Consider the following 18,284-nt stretch of genomic DNA (forward strand, 5'->3'; position numbering starts at 1 on the left):
AAATTTGATAGAAATTATGGAATTTTTGGAAGAAAAACTAGAAATGGTATTTTTAGATTTTGACCACGAAATTGTACATGGAATTAGGAATAAATTATATATTTGAGTTCGAGGTATTATGGGTAATATTTATCTTTGAAAAGTTTAGGAATCCGAGCACGTGGGCTCGAGGGTTGAATTTGTTGACTTTTCGAGCGGAGTTGGGAATAATTATAAATTGTTAAATTGTAAGCATTAGAGTATATTCTGATTGATTTGCACGTTGTTTGACTAGTCTTGGATCGTTTGGTTTTGAGTCGATCAGTTAGAGAGGCATTGGAGCCAGCTATGGAACTTCGGAGCGAGGTAAGTCTCTTGTCTAACCTTGTGAGGGGGAAATTACCCCGTATGTGTTATTCTTGTTATATGATACATGTTGTGGGAGCTACGCATGTATGAGTGACAAGTGTCCGTGCGCATGCTAGAATTCCTGATTATTGCCGGGTAGACTAGGATTTACGCCATGCTTTTTTTGTACTAGTTGAGTTATTCTTGCCTGCTTAGTTACTTGATTTCGCGTTACGACCTGAGACTAGGCTTGCATAGAGTGATGGAATCGCTATTGTAAGAGATTTGATGAGCTACTTGATTAGCCGCGGAATAATTGTGATTTCCTTACGAATTTCTCTCGCGTTGTGCGTTTTAATCAAAAAGCTTCTTTAAATTTCATAACTCACACGTATATTCGTGAGTGAGGTCAAGGACTCGTTAAAGCTTCTTATTCTAATGGAATCGGTCTGTTTGCCTCGGCAGGATTATGTACCACACTCTTATAGGATCGGGCCATTCGCCTCGGCAGTATCATATTCTTATGGGATAGGGTCGTTCGCCTCAGCACTATCATGTATCATATTCTTATGGGATCGGTCAATTCGCCTCGGCATTTTTATAAAATGCTTCTATTGGATCGATCCATTCGCCTCGGCAATTTCATGAAATACTCGTATGGGATTTGGCCGTTCGCCTCGGTAGAATCGTGCGTAATATTTGACAAAAGACAACGTATCCGTGAGTTTTCCTGATTTGAGTTGTGATGACCTATCTGGTGGGGACCATTTTATATATGTACTTTGGTTGAGGAGGTATCCGATAATTGAGAGCTAGTGCTTACCGTTCAGAGGAGGATCATACCACGTACCTATATTTTCTTACACTGTTTATTTACCATGACTCATACTTGTTTACTTTGTATTGTACTTGATTTATTGGACCACTAGTAAGTGTCGAAGTCGACTCTTCGTCACTACTTCTCCGGAGTTAGGCTAGATACTTACTGGGTACGCGTTTATATACGTACTCATGCTACACCTCTGCACTTATTGTGCAAGTATAGATTTCTGGTGATTTTTGGGTGCAAAGGCGCAGCTATTGCAGGGACTTTACGGTGAGCTGCATCCCATGTTATGATCCGCAGCATACAGAGTCTCCATCAGAATTATTTACATTTTCCTTTCTAATGTATTACATACAGATGTTGTATTGTTATTGTACCTTCTAGTAGATGTTTATGCACTTGTGACACAGGGTTTTGGTGGTGTTTCTAGAATTATTATGGATTTTTTTACATTGATATACTTTTACTTATTATTTTTAATTAAAATGTACATAACTACGATTTATTTTAATGCACTGACCTCTCTATGTAAATAAGATCCATGATTTTAAAAATAACAAAATAAATAATTAAGTGTTGGCTTGCCTAATGGCGGTGTTGGGCGCCATCACGACCTATAGTAGATTTTGGGTCATGACAGCTTGTAATCAGAGCGTTAGGTTCACTTAGGTCTCACGAGTCATGAGCAAGTCTAGTAGAGTCTTGCGGATCGGTACGGAGACATCTGTACTTATCTTTGAGAGGCTACAGAGCTGTTAGGAGCACTTCCCTTCTTGATTCCTCGTCGTGCGGTTTGATTCCATTGAAGTTTATGCCTTCATTCCCTTCCTACTCATTTTTATACGGTGTGGAGTGCTTGTTATCAATTGGGCACCGACGAGTTGTGAAGATGCTACGGGTGTGGCGCATGACGCTATTCCCTGCGAATGCAGGCGAACCATTATCGTCGCATTATGGAGAAGTATTTCGTCATTTCAGCCCAGCGTCAGTGTTGCCTACGGTCGAGATTTGATATCTCCGAATTTGGTGGAACTCTTGTTAATATCGCGGTGTCGTCGTCCTTGATTGAATGCGTTAAGGCTCATCGGCATGTTGGTCTTCATTTGTTTGCCTTTGTTCGCGGTGTCGTGAGATGGAACTTAAGAGGAAGTTATCTGAAATGGTTGTGTGCTGCGACTTAAGGACCAAATCGGCATTTCCAGTGTTGATGGCTTAAAGGAGATGATCTCTGAGGTGGTTTCTATGCCTAGGAAATTTTGAATGTGGCGAGAAGGGCTTGATAACATATTGTTGGACCTTCGGGTGATGTTAATGAATGAAGGAATTCTTACGAATGGCGGATCAGTGCGGACCCAGGGAGGTTAGTTGATCTCATGATGGATGCAACTATAGCAATGAAGTTAGAGGAGGTCGACATGAGGGTACACAGGTATGCTATCTCCTGTGAGAAGGTTAGCGCTTGTGTGATTTTTGATGAGGTTTCTATGAAGAGTTCTACTTACTGCCCAACATGAGATGAATGTACTGCAAGGTGAGCTTGGATCGCTTGAAGAAGAAGGTATGGCGGCTAGGAGGTCAAGTACGATTGTGGCAGATAATTCAGGATGTGTTATGATTAGTCCAACAAGAACTTATGAGGAATTTGGCTGAGCAATGGTGTGGGATCATGGTAACTGGGAAGAAGTGGTCGTTGGATCTATGTGATTGTAGTGTAAAGCTAAGTGGGGGAGACCATCATCTATAAATGATATGTGGCCGTGTGACTGTATAGTTTTGGGTTATCGGTGCATTGGTAGATTAGTTATGACCAAGAAGACGATAAGTCTTGGATAAGGAAGTTTGACGTATATGTGTTACATTTCGCCTTATTGATTCGTGTGCAGGTGCTGAGGATAGCTCAGAAGTTATGCTTCTGTGGATGTGATGGGCAAGGAAAAGGATTCATCTGGTTGCTTCATGGGAGTGCACATGTTCTAACGGAGCACTAGTTATTTGGTTAAATAATCGAGACTGGATAAGAGTGGGCAACTCTCAATAATGGTCCTAGTGGATTCAAGATTTAAGGTGTGGTGCTTAAGGATTTTTCGGGTTCGTTATGTGGCTGAAGACTGGGTTTTTGCAGTAGAGTGTGAAGGGTACTTAGAGTATTCTATGTTATCATCGGGTATGCATTGCAGTGTTATAAAAGTGGGATAAACAACTTCAGATTCGCAGAAGATCTAATCAGCGCGATGTATTAGTTAGAGATACTATTGAGTGCATGAAGAGGGTATAAAATAGCTTATGGATGTTAAGACGATGTGGTCTCGTGATTTGGGGTCACTCGGTATGAGTGTTGTTTGAGGTCTGTAATGTATTTGAAGGGAGCTATTATTATTTCGAAGGCAAGTTAAGAGTAAATCGGAAGAAGTTGGGTCAGTTAGTGATGGGTTGAATTAGCATGGTTGTGGAAATGATCAATTCCTTCGGTATGCTAAGCTATACATGTGATTTGTGGATGTGCGTGCGGGCTTTACAGCCACCGTAATTTGATTGATTTGGAGGTATTTGATTATGATGGTCTGTTATGTGTAGATGGATCCCGAAAAAGTTATGGTGGTTTAGACTACAACTTGAGGTTTGTATTTTCTGCGGTTATGGGAATTCAGTTGCATGTTGCAATTGTTCCTCTGAAACATGTTGAGTAAAAGAGTTCTAGATGATGAAGTGTTTATTCTATTGGTGGTTCACGAGTTATGATGAAATTCTTGTACTCTCGCGTAACGATATGATAAGTGCAGTGAATGGTATGGAAATTGGAAGTTGAGGATCAAGGTTGCGGTTCGGTGTTGATAAGAATGTCACAAGCTCGGAGGAGCGGGGCAGGATTTCAGATATTCAGAGTATTTTGGCACTATTTTCGGGCAGCCTGAGGATGGTCTGTTTTGTTGTAGGAGTGTTGGGTATTGAAATGCAAATGCTTGGCCAATATGATAGAAATAGCATGGTCGATGGCCATTAATGTTCAGATTTTACTACCTGGTACGGAAGGTTCTAGGAGTATATCCCACGGGAAGATCGTATAAGTGGGACGCATTAGTCATTCGATTGTTAGAGATTTAAAATAGGTACGGATATTTTGGTATTATCGCCAATGGGAGAGTTTATGACTGAGAGGCACTCTATTCCTTTGGTTGTGGACTGTGGGAGTTTGTTCCGGATTTGACGGCTGCTCTTATGTGTCATGAATAGGGTCATTGTGGATCCTTGAAATGTTATTGGCCCAGTATAGGAAGATCGGAATCGGCTTGAGGTCCGTTATTATAACTAATGTGAATTTTATGTCTTCGGGTGTTGGATGTTATTCCTGTCGTTAGCTATTCTCTGTAATACTCTAATATGCCAAGATTGTGAGACGGCTTGATTATTCGCACGTGTATTGTGGTTCTGTGTAGCTTGTCGTTATTGCACCTTAGTGGAGCTCGAGTTTTGTAGTGCATGGCGCTATCCGTCTCCCAGGGTTATTTTTTGCACTTAGCGTGCTTGTGGTCGATATTCGGGTATTTCGTAGGTATAAGCATTATGTCTTGCACGCCACAACGGTGTCATGTTTGGATCGGGTTGCACGCCATAACGGTGTCATGTGTGGATTGGGTTGCACGCCGCAACAGTGAGATGTTGAGTATGATTCCTTATACATAATTGTGTGCGTTGTTTCTCATCTCTGAGATAGGTTCATAGCACCCGTTCGACCATTTTATTCGTTATGCGGGTTGGATGGTTCTTTACCAGAGTTCATTCTTCCTTATGGGTCACATTTGAGTTTGTGGCTTGTTGGCGCATTGATGGCGTCATATGAGACTTTTGGCAGTGTTTGAGGTGGCTTATTGCCTGAGCAACTTGTACTGGGTGAGACGAGGTTATTGGACCTGAAATCAGTGTAACCGAATTTATATAAGGTATATTAGAGGGAAAATGTCACCATTCAGTTTAAAATGAGGCAAGAGTTCTTGTTGAGCGGAGGACTCCATGATTTATTGATTTGGCAGGTAGTTACGAGCTTCTGTGCGTCGTTTTCATTGTTGCAGTATCGCGAGGGTTGGATCGGGGCTTATGCACATATGAGGTATACTACGGTCATCAGGTTAGTGAATTTGCAGCTTCTACGGTTGGAGGATGTTATTATGGGCATACGAATTATGCGGTGCATTGTGTGGTTTCAACACGGGTGTATGATCGTATTTGGTACAGCGGGTTGAGATTGATATGGTGTTCGTATGTTAGAATTAGGTCTCGTAGAAAATTTCGGATATTGAAATTTGGTTCTAAGGCTTGTGGGCTAAGGTAGCAGGAAGGATCTTCAGTCTGGCTCGAGCTAATGTGTTCACATGGGTTGTGGTGGCATGGGTAGGTGCCCAAGGTGTTAAACAGTGGTTTTGGGCAATTCCGGAGTGGTTCTTCACACGTTCGAGGACGAACGTATATTTAAGTGGGGGAGAATGTAGCGACTCGACTGGTTATTTTGAGCTCTAGCACGTCGTTCGGCGGTTTAAGGCCTTGAGTAGCATCACTTTATGTTTTATGACTTGTACGCGTAGTCAGAATCGAATTTCGAGAAGTTCGGAGTTGATTCAGATGGAAAATTCTCAATTCGGAAGCTTTAAGTTGGAAGAGTTGACCAACGTTTGAATTTTGAGTAAACGACGTCGGAATTGAGATTTGATGGTTCCAATAGGTTCGTATGATGATTTCGTACTTGGGCGTATGTTGGGATTGAGTATCGGGTGGTCCAGAAGCATTTCGGCGCTTATTGTGGAAAGTTGGCATTTTGAAGGTTTTAGAATTTCCTAATATTGATTTGAAGTGAACTTTGATTTTATTGATGTCCGTTTGGAATTTCGGGCCTTGGAATAGGTTCATATCGTAATTTGTGACTTGCACGTAAAGTTTGTCGTCATTCCGGAATGTTTAAGTGTAATTCGGACGCGTTCGGCGAAGTTTGAAAGTTGAAAGAGGTGTTTTGGCGTCGGTTCGTAGTTTGAATGTTGTTTGGTGTGATTTGAGGCCTCGATCAAGTTTGCATCATGTTTTGGGAATGGTTGGTATGAATGGACGGGGTTCCAGGGGCCTCAGGTGTGTTTCGAATAGGCTACGGGTCATTTCGCCATGTTAGAGCTGTTGTTTTTGAGATCTGGTGCATCCTTCTTCGCGATCGCATAAAGCAAAGTGTTGTTCCTAGACTTGTGAATCGCGATCGCGGAAGGAAATTTGCGATCGCGTAGAAGGATTTTCTGCCGTCAGTGGTCTGACTTCAGGAGCTTATATCTTGCAATCTATAAGGAATTTGTAGATGATCCAATAATGAAAGTTGTAGCCCTTTGAAAAATCAAACTGTTTGTCATTTGGAATTTTGTACAAAAAGTTATGCCCATTATCCCGAAGGGTGTCTGTGAAGAGGAAACAACATTTGTACATCGCGATCGCGAGGTTTTTGCCGCGATCCCGATGAAGGAAAATGATGATGTAACTTTTGTTAACCGCGGTCACATGGATAATGACTATGATCGTGTAGGAGGCCTCGCAGATGTATTAAACATCTAATTTCAGGATTTTGATCTCATTTCATCACTTTTAAGTTCTTGGAGCTCATGTGGGGCGATTTGGGGTGATTCTTGAAGATCGTTTTTGCCATATATCATAAGGCAAGTTTTTCCTACTTGTTTTGAGTTAAATACATGCGTTATATATGGATTTTAACATGGAAAATTGACAGAAATTATGGATTTTGGAAGAAAACCTAGAAATGGTATTTTTAAATTTTGATCACGAAATTGGACATGGAATTAGGAATAAATTATATATTTGAGTTTATGGTCATATGGGTAATGTTTATCTTTGAAATTTTTTGGAATCCGGGCATGTGGGACCGAGGGTTGACTTTGTTGACTTTTTGAGTGGAGTTGGAAATCATTATAAATTGTTAAATTGTAAGCATTGGAGTATATTCTGATTGATTTGCACGTTGTTTGACTAGTTTCGGATCGTTTGGATTTGAGTCGAGGAGTTAGAGAGGCATTGGAGCCGGTTATGGAACTTCAACGAGGTAAGTCTCCTGTCTAACCTTGTGAGGAGAAAATTACCCCGTCGGTGTGATTCTTGTTTTATACTACATGTTGTGGGAGTTGCGCACGTATGAGGTGACGAGTGTCCGTGCGCATGCTAGAATTCCTGATTGTTGTTGGTTTTGATTTATGCACAGGATATTTTGACTAGTGAGTGTCACATGACTTGAACCTCGTCACTTCTTTACCTAGGTTAGTCTTGATACTTACTGGTACCGACCGTGGTACTCATGCTATACTTCTGCACATTTTTGTGCAGATCCAAGTGTTGGAGGTAGTGGATCTAGGCAGTGAGAGCTTCATTGACCGTGAGGATTCAAGGTAGCTACATTAACCATCATAGTCCTTTGAAGTCCTATCTGTATAATGATATTGTCATTTCATTTTTCGCACAATATTGTATTTTGAGATATTCTTATATTTTTCGTTAGAGCTCATGACTCTGTACTACCTAGTTCTGGAGAGATATTGTGATTATCGTCACTTTGGCTTGTATTACCTCTATTTCATATTTATACTAAAATCTACTTTATTATATTATATTTTTATTGATTTAACTGTTGTAACTGATCGGCTTACCTAGTATTAGAAACAAGGTGACATCACGACCCCTATGATGGGATTTAGGTTGTGACATAAACATACTTTCCTTTTATTCTTCCCGAGGTCGCTTAGATTTTTTACTTGACAATTTACATTTCTTTTTATACAGATAAATATTCTCAAAGAATTTAGCACTTTCTAATTTGATTACCGTATTAATATGAATATCGGAATTTTCTTATTATGAACCAGAAAGCGATATGCCTTACTATTTGTTCATATCCTATGAAAATGCAATCAATGATTTTCTGTCCAATATTTACCCTTTTGGGTTTAGGAACTTGCACTTTAGCCAAACACTTCCACACTTTAAAATATTTTTAAGTTGGGTTTCCTTCCTTTTTTATTTTTCATATGGAATGAATTGTGTGTTACTATGAGGAACTCGATTGAGTATTCGCTTAGCAGTAAGACTAGCTTCCCCCACAAGTTCTGGGGTAAATCAAAATTTATCAATAAGGCGTTCATCATCTCCTTTAATATTTTATTCATTCTTTCTGCAATTTCATTAGATTACAGTGAGTAAGGGGCAGTTCTCTGGTGAATAATTCTATATTCCCAACATATTTCTTCAAAAGGAGATTCATATTCGTCACCCTTATCACTTCTAATTATTTTGTTCTTTTTATTTAGTTGTGTTTCACCTTTATTTTTGTACTACTTGAATGAATCAATTACTTCATATTTACTATTAAGTAAGTAATAAAGCAATATTTAGTACTATCGTCAATAAAAGTTATGAAATACTTTTTTTCACAGTGAGAGGTATTGACTTCATATTACAAATATCTGTGTGAATTAACTCTAAAGGATTTAAATTCCTTTCAACTGACTTATGAGGATGTTTGACATACTTTGACACATATTTGACATTTCGAGTTATTGCAATCAAACTTAGGCAATACTTTCAAATTAACCATTTTTTGCAAAGTCTTGAAGTTGAAGTGACATAAATGTTCATGCCATAAATTATTTGATTCAAGCAAGTAAGAAGAAGCTTAAATTTTCTTTATATCAATGACAATTATATTTAGTTTGAAAAGGCCCTCGGTAAAGTAACATTTTCCTACATACATTTCATTCTTACTAACTATAACCTTGTAGGAAATAAAAACACACTTAAAGTCATTTTTGACTAGAAGTGATGTCGAGACTAAATTCTTTTGCATTTCAAGAACATGAAGGATATTGTTTAGAGTCATAATCTTGCCAGAAGTCATCTTCAAAGCTTTCTTGCTTGTTCCCTTGATTTTTGCAGTAGCAGAATTTACCATAAAACTGTCTCGTTGGGTCCAGCGGGAGCATAAGAAGTAAATAACTTCTTGTTAGTACAAACATGACGAGTGGCCCAGAATCAATCCACCATTCTATAGGATTTCCGATCAGGCTATATTCAGAAAGCATGTTACACAAGTTGTCCATTTCTTCCTTATTCTCAATCATGTTTGCTTGGCTTTTCTTTTTGTCCTTCTTTGGTGCACTACAGTCGACAACATTATGTCCAATATTTCTATAATTGTGGAAATTACCTTTGAAGTTCTTTTTCTTGGGTAATTCTTTGATGCAGACAACTTCTTTCGCTTTTTGCTCGTTGAAGCTTCCTCAATAATATTTGCTCCCATTATTGTTGAGTTTCCACGAGACTTCTTTTCTGCGGACCTAATGTCATCATCTTCAATCCTTAGGCGAACAATAAGGTCTTCAAGTGTCATCTATTTATGCTTATGTTTCAAGTAGTTCTTAAAGTCCTTCCACAGTAGAGGCAGCTTTTCAATTAATGATGCAACTTGAAATACTTCATTTATGACCGTACCTTCAATCATAAATTTATAAATAGTAATTTAATCAATATCTATAATAAAAATATTGATTCGACTTATACCTTCAGCAAGGAGGCCGTGAACAATTACTTGCAATTTTTGGACTTGAGTTATGACAAACTTGCTGTCAACCATTTTAAAGTCAAAGAACTTTGCGGCAACATACTTTTTAAGTCCAACATCTTCTGTCTTTTATTTCTTTTCAAGAGCGTTCCACAACTCTTTCGAAGTTTTCATGATACTATAAATATTGTAGTAGTGGTGGCAATTTAAGAAATAATATTTGCACAAGAAGTCAGAATGCTTCCATGCCCCCGTGATCACAAACCACTCATTATCTGAAGTTCCTTCTGCCAAGACTAGAACGTCCTCGTTCAAAAAATAGAAAAAAACAGAAGACGTTAGTTTAAGAAAATAAAAACAGAAAAATTCAAGCCTACAAGTTTCGTGTGTGTCCTTAAGGAATTTAATCCTCTCACAGTTACCCAAGGTTTCGGATTAATTTTTCCTAGAATAGAACGAAATAACTATTTTGTGATAGCGGCACTACAAATCATAAAACTTCGGTGAACTCAAATGGCGAAGCAAATCACACTAGATGCTTATGTTTTGCTTTGGAAAAATAATGCAGAAATACATAAGAGAGGGGGGAGAGTTTGCAGATTTTCGGTGGTGGAAAATAAGGCTCCATTTATAGCCAACGAACTTGAGTTCCAACAAGTGCAAAGATGCATGTCCGTTTGATAAGGTGTCTTTTCGGTAGAAATTATTTAAATTTCCGTTAAATAGACTGTTTGCCGAGAATTTGACCGTTGGAAAAATAATGCCGCAAATCCAAAAAAAATGGTCCAAATTAATTATCAATCAATTATATTAATTGACCAAATCCGAATCTGAGCGACGACGACAACGACGCGAGACTTGCTTTCTTTTCAACTCTTTAAAAGTTAGAAAAAGTGCTTCTATATATAAGCGCAAGAATTTTAAGGGACAAAGTTCTCGTGTAAAATGAACCAATTCAAAATTTTATTTTCCTCCATTATTCATTCATACCTCTTTTATCTAATAAATAAAATCCAACAAAACTTTTATCCGTTCTGTCTAGACGCAGTTCCCTCTAATGATGCATACCTATTTATATAAATATTGGTAATATTAAGTCTTCGATAACCAAAAAAATAATGGATTAGTTAGATTGAAAAGCATTCCCCACTATAATGTTATAATAATCTTTCCCCTTTTTCTATTTGCCATTTAAGATTTCGAGAAACCTATTAAAAAGTAAGGTAATAACATAAATCGTAAAAAAAAGTACTTCATGCGTTTTAGTTTAGTTATATTAGTATTTTCTTATTAGTCTGTTAAAAAAATGCCATTTATTAATTTAAAAACAATTAAATTTAACTTTTTTTTATCATTAATGAAAAAAATTATAGCCACATAAATATTATGACTTATTTAAATTAATAACTTCAAAAGTATTTCTCCCTTAAAGTAATGTCTTTTTGTAAAAAATTTATGTAAAGTGAAATTAATTTAAACCAAATTCTTCTAACAAACAAAAAGCAGGGGAGGGAGTAATGTTATTTTTACTCATTCCTCCCCTCTTTTGACGCCATTATTTCCGTAGCAAACGATCTACACCTGCACAGCTCCACTATCCTCTTCTAGCCGTATTTAACATCCAACACAAATCAACGCTTCTTATAGTTCCACGTCATCAATCCTCGTCTCTCTTCGTTCTCCAATCAAAACAAACCTCAATTACTTATAAATACAAAAACCACATCCATTCTTCTCCAACAAACTTTTCATCTTTCTCAAATCTTCGGTAAATTTCTACACTATTCCATGGCTCCGAAGGCAGAAAAGAAACCCGCCGAGAAGAATCCGGCACCGGAAAAGCCTGAAGTTCCGGCGGAGAAGAAGCCAAAAGCCGGTAAAAAACTCCCTAAAGACGTCGGTCCCGTAGCCGGAGAAAAGAAGAAGAAGAAGGTGAAGAAGAGTTCGGAGACGTACAAGATCTATATATTCAAAGTGCTAAAACAAGTGCATCCAGATATAGGAATTTCGAGCAAAGCGATGGGAATAATGAACAGTTTTATTAACGATATATTTGAGAAACTTGCTCAAGAAGCTTCTAAATTAGCGCGGTATAATAAGAAGCCTACAATTACGTCCAGGGAAATTCAGACGGCGGTTAGATTGGTGTTACCTGGTGAATTAGCGAAGCATGCTGTTTCTGAAGGGACTAAAGCTGTTACCAAGTTTACTAGCTCTTGAAATTTTTTAAGGATTGATTAGGTTATATTGGGAATTGAGAATTGGGGTTAGGGTTTCGTTCAATAGTATTAGTCGGTTAATTTTTGTTGGTTGATTTCATGTATGTTGGCTTTTCTATGGGATAATGTAAAGTACAATGCTGTTGCTTAGCAATGAAATCTGCTTTTTATGTATTCTTATTGGTTGTGTTTATTATTCAAGAATGCAATATTTATTGCTGTTTCGATTGATGAATGTTTATCCTTTTTTTTGCCTGTGTATGTTGTTGTATGATTTGCTTGTTCAAGATTTCTTGAACTGCAACTTGATCATCTTTTTGATTTTCTTGAAAATCTCTGGTAATAAACAGGTACTCTGTGCAACAAGTACTTACTGGCAAACTGGTAATTTGGTATATTTGCATCATGGATTTTAAGGTAAACTAACTCTTGTTATTCTGATTTCTCTCTTAGGAACTAGCTAGGATTGAGGTTTATACAAAGTTCAGTACTCTCTTTCTATATTTTGTAATGGTGCCTAGTACATTGTAATATGTACATGCTCATTATTTTTTGAAATGAAATTTTGATCTGATTGATTGATAGAATTAGAGTACGCGGATGAAACGACAGTGAAACTTAACCAGTTCATCTCCGACAGTTGCAGATTGAGAGCTTGCATGGGTAAGGTGGTGGATGTTTGAGCACTTAGAAGATCTGGATGAGGAAAAATGTCAAGGAATTTAGATTAGAAGTGATTTATTAATTTGGCATCTGCCAGTGTGGAGCATGTTTTCTTATGCTTTTTGATAGAATATTTTCTAAAATAAGAATATGCAATCCTGTGAAAGATCGACCATATGTTTAGCTATTAAGGACTCCATATTTTGCATTTTAACCTTTTCCAGAAAGCCTTCTCCTCTTAATTGTACCTAAACTTTATGCAGTAGACATTTATTCTGCAACCTTTAGATAATTCATTTTGAAACCACATTTCTTGTTTGGAAGAATCACTTTATCCTCTCTTAAGAAATGAAACTTGAGAAAAAACAAAGGCAGCCGATGCACTAAGCTTGCGCGTGATTCGGGGAAGGGCCGGACCCCTGCATTTCTATAAGAGGCTGGTTCCACGGCTTGAACCATTGACTTCCTGATCACGCGTGGCAGTATAAGAAATGAAACTTATACTGCTAAAAATTCCTTCCCACATAAAGTTCTTCTCAAGCATGTCAAGCTGTTGGAGAGTGGAGAAATGACATACTCCCTCCGTTCCAATTTATGTGAACTTGTTTGATTGGGTACAGAGTTTAAGAAAAAATAAAGACTTTTGAAATTTGTGGTCCTAAACAAATCAAAATGGGTTAGAGTATTTGTGTGGTTATAGAAGCTTCTCATTAAGGGTAGAATTGAAAGTTTAAGCTAAATTGTTTCCAAATTTAGAAAGAGGTCATTCTTTTTGTAACGGACCAAAAAGGAAATAGGTTCACGGAACGAAGGGAGTAGTATATATAGGTGGCCAAGCTGTCTTGGTCCTTTGGGACACTGTTAATCAGTCACTTCACCTATCAGCGAAAGACGGGTGTCATTTTTTCGGGCCAGCTACTGGCTTCTTGTTAGCTCCTTATCAACTCCAATTGTGGTGTATGTGCCTTTTGTCTTAGGTAGGGGTGGCAAATGGGCGGGTTGGGCTGAATTTGGGCGGGTCAAGATGGGTTAGGTCAATAAATGGGTCATTGCCCAACCCAGCCCAAAGTGTACTTGGGCTAAGATGGGCTGGGTCAAGATGGGCTAAACAATGGGTCATAACCCAACCCGCCCAACTTGACATTTTAGAACCATACTCATCTTACGTTAGAAAAAGTCTTTTAACTTAAAATGTGTAAGTTGGAAAAAATTTTGGGGGTGGTGGGGGGTGGGGGTGGGGTGGGGGATGATGTAGAAAAATGAAAAAAAAAAGAAAACAGATAAGAAAGATTAAAAAAAAGTAAATTTTTTTGAGGGGTTTGCGGGTGGGTGTGGTGGCAGGAATAGTAAATTAAAATACAAAAAAAAAGTAAAAAAAAATTTTTAAGGGGGGGGGGGGGGAAGGGCAGGGTGGGGTGGTGAAAAAAAAAAACAGAAAATTAAATTACAAAAAAAAAAAGTAAAAAAAAATTTTTAAGGGGAGGGGGGTTTTGCGGGAGTGGGGTGGGGTGGGGTGGGAGGGGGGGTGGATGGGTGCAAGAAAAAAAAATAGAAAATTGAAATAACAAAAAAAAAAAAATTTGAAGGGGGTGGGGGGAGGGGGGCAGGGGGGTGGATGTTTGCAGAAAAACAAAAGAACATAAAAATTGAAAATACAAAAAAAAGTAAAATTGGGGCAACTAAATATATTTCTATATAAGTTAGGTTGAGAAAAATGAAAGAAAAGTATTAAGAAAATATTCATGTAACTTTAAAAAGAAGAGCTAGAGATATAGAGAATTTATATTTCAATTACGAGATTTCTCGACAAATATCAAGCTTTTTGTACGTTCTAAGCAAACAAAAGTTGTTTATATGATTAATCGACTACGTAACGAAAAAATATTTAAGGGTTTAAAGAAATATTTTTTTCTAAAAAAAGTAGAAGGGCCGGCCTGCCCCAGCCCGCGGCCCTCTTAGGGTTGGGTTGGGATGGGCAATTTAAGGCCCATTCATATGGCGGTCCAGCCCGTCCTAGCCCATCAAATTTAAAAGCCCATGAGGCTTGAGCTAGGTTGGGCTGGCCTGGCGCATTTTGACAGCTCTAACCTAAACCAATGCAAAACTTTAAAAAATCCAATACTATTGTCATTCCTAGTATTCAATTGAACTTTTTTTGGTAGGATTAATATTGATTTGATTTTGCTTTGGGATTTATTTGAGTTACTAACTTTTATGGGCTTAAAATATATTTGATCATTCAAAAGTTCTAAGTCCAAACTTGAAATAATACATTAAAAGATAACTATGAAGAAGTTTAAAAAATATTTATAAATTACATTACAATAATTATTTTTATGTATAAAATATTATTAAATGTTTCGGTTTAACTTTTTTTAGTTAAAACCAACCAAACCAATTATGGCCGGGTTTTTTTTTTCAAACACCGAACTAAATCAAACCAAACCATAGTCGGATTTTTTTTTCTCGGTTTGACTCGAATTATCGATTTGGTGCGGTTTATCGATTTCCTTTGTAGACCCCTATTCTCATCTATGCTCGTCAAGACAACTTTGGTCTTTATAATAGAACAAATGCAACAGATTACTATTAATCTTTTATTGCTTCTCATAGGGATTACTTGGTGGAATGTCTAGGTTGGGAATGTTATCAGATACAAAACCAAGTTTTTTTTTATTATATATATAATGATTTAAAGGGAGATCGGGAAGGAGGTGTCTCTTTTTGCCCCTTTCTTGAGGTGCCAATTGAATCATGCCCATAACAACTGATTAAGTTGGCCTTAGACGCATAAAAGTCAGGAATACAATGTATGCGATGAAGCAGTAGCGTAAGTAGGAATTTTTGTAAACCGTGTTAATATTTGAAAAATATAAACAATTAATAAATCATTAAAACAATAAGCGGTGTCACTTTTTCTATTTATACCAAATATTGTTATTTTTCTTATGATCATATATATATATTTTTACGAAAAATTTTGACGAAGTGGTGTCACGTGAACCGCTTGAGATAAGGTGTCTACGCCCCTGAGACGAAGGTGCCTGTGTTAGGTGGGCCCGGGGAAGTTGTAGGTATTCGATGGAATAATCAAAGCGTACAAATTGTTGCGGATATCACTGTTATAAAAAATGAAATAAAAAAGTATGAGATAACTTGTAATTTAAAGATTGTTTCCTTGTTGATGTTAAATTATATCCTGGTCAAATCAGCAACAATTAATTAGTTAAAAGCTTATGGAAGTAGTTAAATAGTATTAACTTAGGTCATAAATTAGGAACGTTGGTTGAAATTGGAATAAGAGAATGAAGATTAATCAGCAACTCATTTTGCTTTTCTTGGCGAGAGAATGGAATACACAATTTTGATATATATGCATAACCCGGGATTACACACAAAAAAGGGTCCTTAGCTCAGTGGTAGAGCATTTGACTGCAGATCAAGAGGTCACCGGTTCGAACCCGGTAGGGCCCTTCCAATTTCATCTTATTTTAAAATTATCGACGTGCACAATTTCTCACTTTTATTGCAAAGATCAAAATACAAGAAGAAATGCAACTTATGAAACTTGTACTGCACTATTCAAATCAAACATTTTAGTTACTTAGTATAGAAGTTTTGAAATCAATTAGTAGAAGAGGAAGGAAAGAAAAAGAGAAGCTTCTGTCATTTGTTTTTCATTTGACAAGAAATGTTTAGTTGTATAAATAATTAGTGCTCGACTTATTTGCACATTTACCCACTTTTTTCTAGCAATTTAAAGTTTGCAACTGGCACTTAACGACACCATACTTCATTACTATTTGAATTTGTAATTCATAAGCATCCGTTTTACTTATTTTAAGCTGAATAGAGGACATAATAGCGGCACATTAACAATTTAAAACATGGCCGTACTTTCTTGAAAGGAATATTTTTCCTAATCACATCTTTTGTATTTGTTCAAACTCTTTGAACTTAAACAAACTGATACCTTTTAAATCATAAAAAATTAAAAAGAGAAGGATTTATTTTGAGGAGTCTCTCATTTCCTCACCTATTTGGCAAACCTCATGCTGATTCCTGTATTGCGTTCATCACAACTTTAGTCCCCAACCAGAAAAGGGTTTTATAAAAGCAGTAAAAAAAAAAATATGGCGTCGCCCGGACTCGAACCGGAGACCTTCAGTGTGTTAGACTGACGTGATAACCAACTACACCACGACACCTTGATGTTAAATTGTTTTTATATATTATAAAATACTAAATTCTGAGACACTTGATGCATTAATTGATGCGGTAAGGAGCTTTGACACAACTTAATTTTGTTAACAATCAAGAAATGAGTTGAGACTCATAAATTTCCAAAAAAAGATAGGCATTTAGCATTAAAGTACGCAACAAACCTAATAAGCGAGCCCCAGTACTGTGTTCAGAATTATATGGAAGGAGCAACAGGTTCTCTGACTTTATAACCAAACTTAAATATTTTGCTATAAACCTTAAAAGGTATCTATAGAATATAATTTTTTTAAATGGTATTTATTTAAAATAAATAAGGTGTTAACACCTTTGCTATAGGAGGTAAAAATTCCTAAAACAAATTACTCCTTATGTGTTTGGCTCAAAAGTTAACAATATACTTTGTAAGCTAAAAAACAATCAAAAGTAGAAAAAGGGTAAATCGTAATCAAATATAATAATCCTAGAGATGCAAAGATGATAATATTGTTGTAGATCTAGTATTGCAAAGAGACAGTATGAACTCAATAAGATATGTTCGTTTGAAGTAGAGATAGAGAGAGAAAGCCAGAAATTAGAGAGAGTTGTATTAGATCAGATGCCCTTTTTACAATGTGAAGGTCTCCTTTATATAATAGGAGACCTTCCTCGAAAGAATCAAAAAGTTACAAAGATAGGTAACGTCTTCCTAGTGAAGACATTGAGTCCTAAACGATGTCGCTTTTGCCCCCACGGCCGAGTCGTACCCGCTACGTTGGCAGGCGTACACTTATTGGGCATACCTACTGGCGTAGAGATGCTGAGGGTCAAATTTGACCCTATACAATTAGTCCCTCCGCTCGTTGGAGACGCATTCGGTGGGCGTCTTCGATGGGCGGAAACGTGAACCTCGGCTTAGGAGAATTTGACCTCGACCCGGGGCGGCAATACGAATGGAGTGAAATATATGACGTTGTTGAGCCACTGACGCGCGGCTTCCTTTTTGGAATGACGTCATCGCCTGTATGCATCATTATTATATTTGCCCCCGAGGCGGTTCAGAGGATGACGTGACATTTTGGTTTCCGGCGCACGTTTTGAATCATGACTCTTCGATTCCTGTGCAACTTATCCCTATAAGTATGAGAGAGCCCATGTTTGATGTTGATTCTCCTTTGAAAGTGTTAGGATAAAGTTGTAACTTTATTTTTAGAATAATTAAGAAGTTTAAGTAGATTTTGATTCTGAGTGGGTAATTTTGCTATATTTGGTGGAGGTAATACCTTTCTAGTTTCTAGTACCAGATACCTGCTTTCTAAGTTCCAACATGATATTGTCTAGTCACCAATAATTTATTCTCTAGATATGCTTTTGCATAGGTCATAACTCATAAGTAACATTATACTTAAAAATTCCATTACTATTCTTCGTTGAGTTTTTGCATTAATCAGTATACAAATGT

The 18,284-nt window shown here is 37.3% G+C and overlaps 1 protein-coding gene and 2 non-coding genes across 3 annotated transcripts; 2 read left to right on the top strand and 1 right to left on the bottom strand.

Annotated features, from left to right (window-relative positions):
• LOC109223051 (histone H2B-like) lies at positions 11,457 to 12,139 on the top strand. The gene has a single exon (XM_019387315.1). The coding sequence runs from the start codon at positions 11,529 to 11,531 to the stop codon at positions 11,958 to 11,960; it is 432 nt and encodes a 143-aa protein (XP_019242860.1). The 5' UTR covers positions 11,457 to 11,528; the 3' UTR covers positions 11,961 to 12,139.
• On the top strand, positions 16,025 to 16,096 carry TRNAC-GCA. The gene has a single exon. It is a non-coding gene; the product is annotated as a tRNA-Cys (tRNA).
• Positions 16,757 to 16,830, bottom strand: TRNAV-AAC. Its single transcript has one exon. It is a non-coding gene; the product is annotated as a tRNA-Val (tRNA).

This window comes from Nicotiana attenuata, chromosome 2, assembly GCF_001879085.1.
Source record: "Nicotiana attenuata strain UT chromosome 2, NIATTr2, whole genome shotgun sequence".
Lineage (NCBI taxonomy): Eukaryota > Viridiplantae > Streptophyta > Magnoliopsida > Solanales > Solanaceae > Nicotiana > Nicotiana attenuata.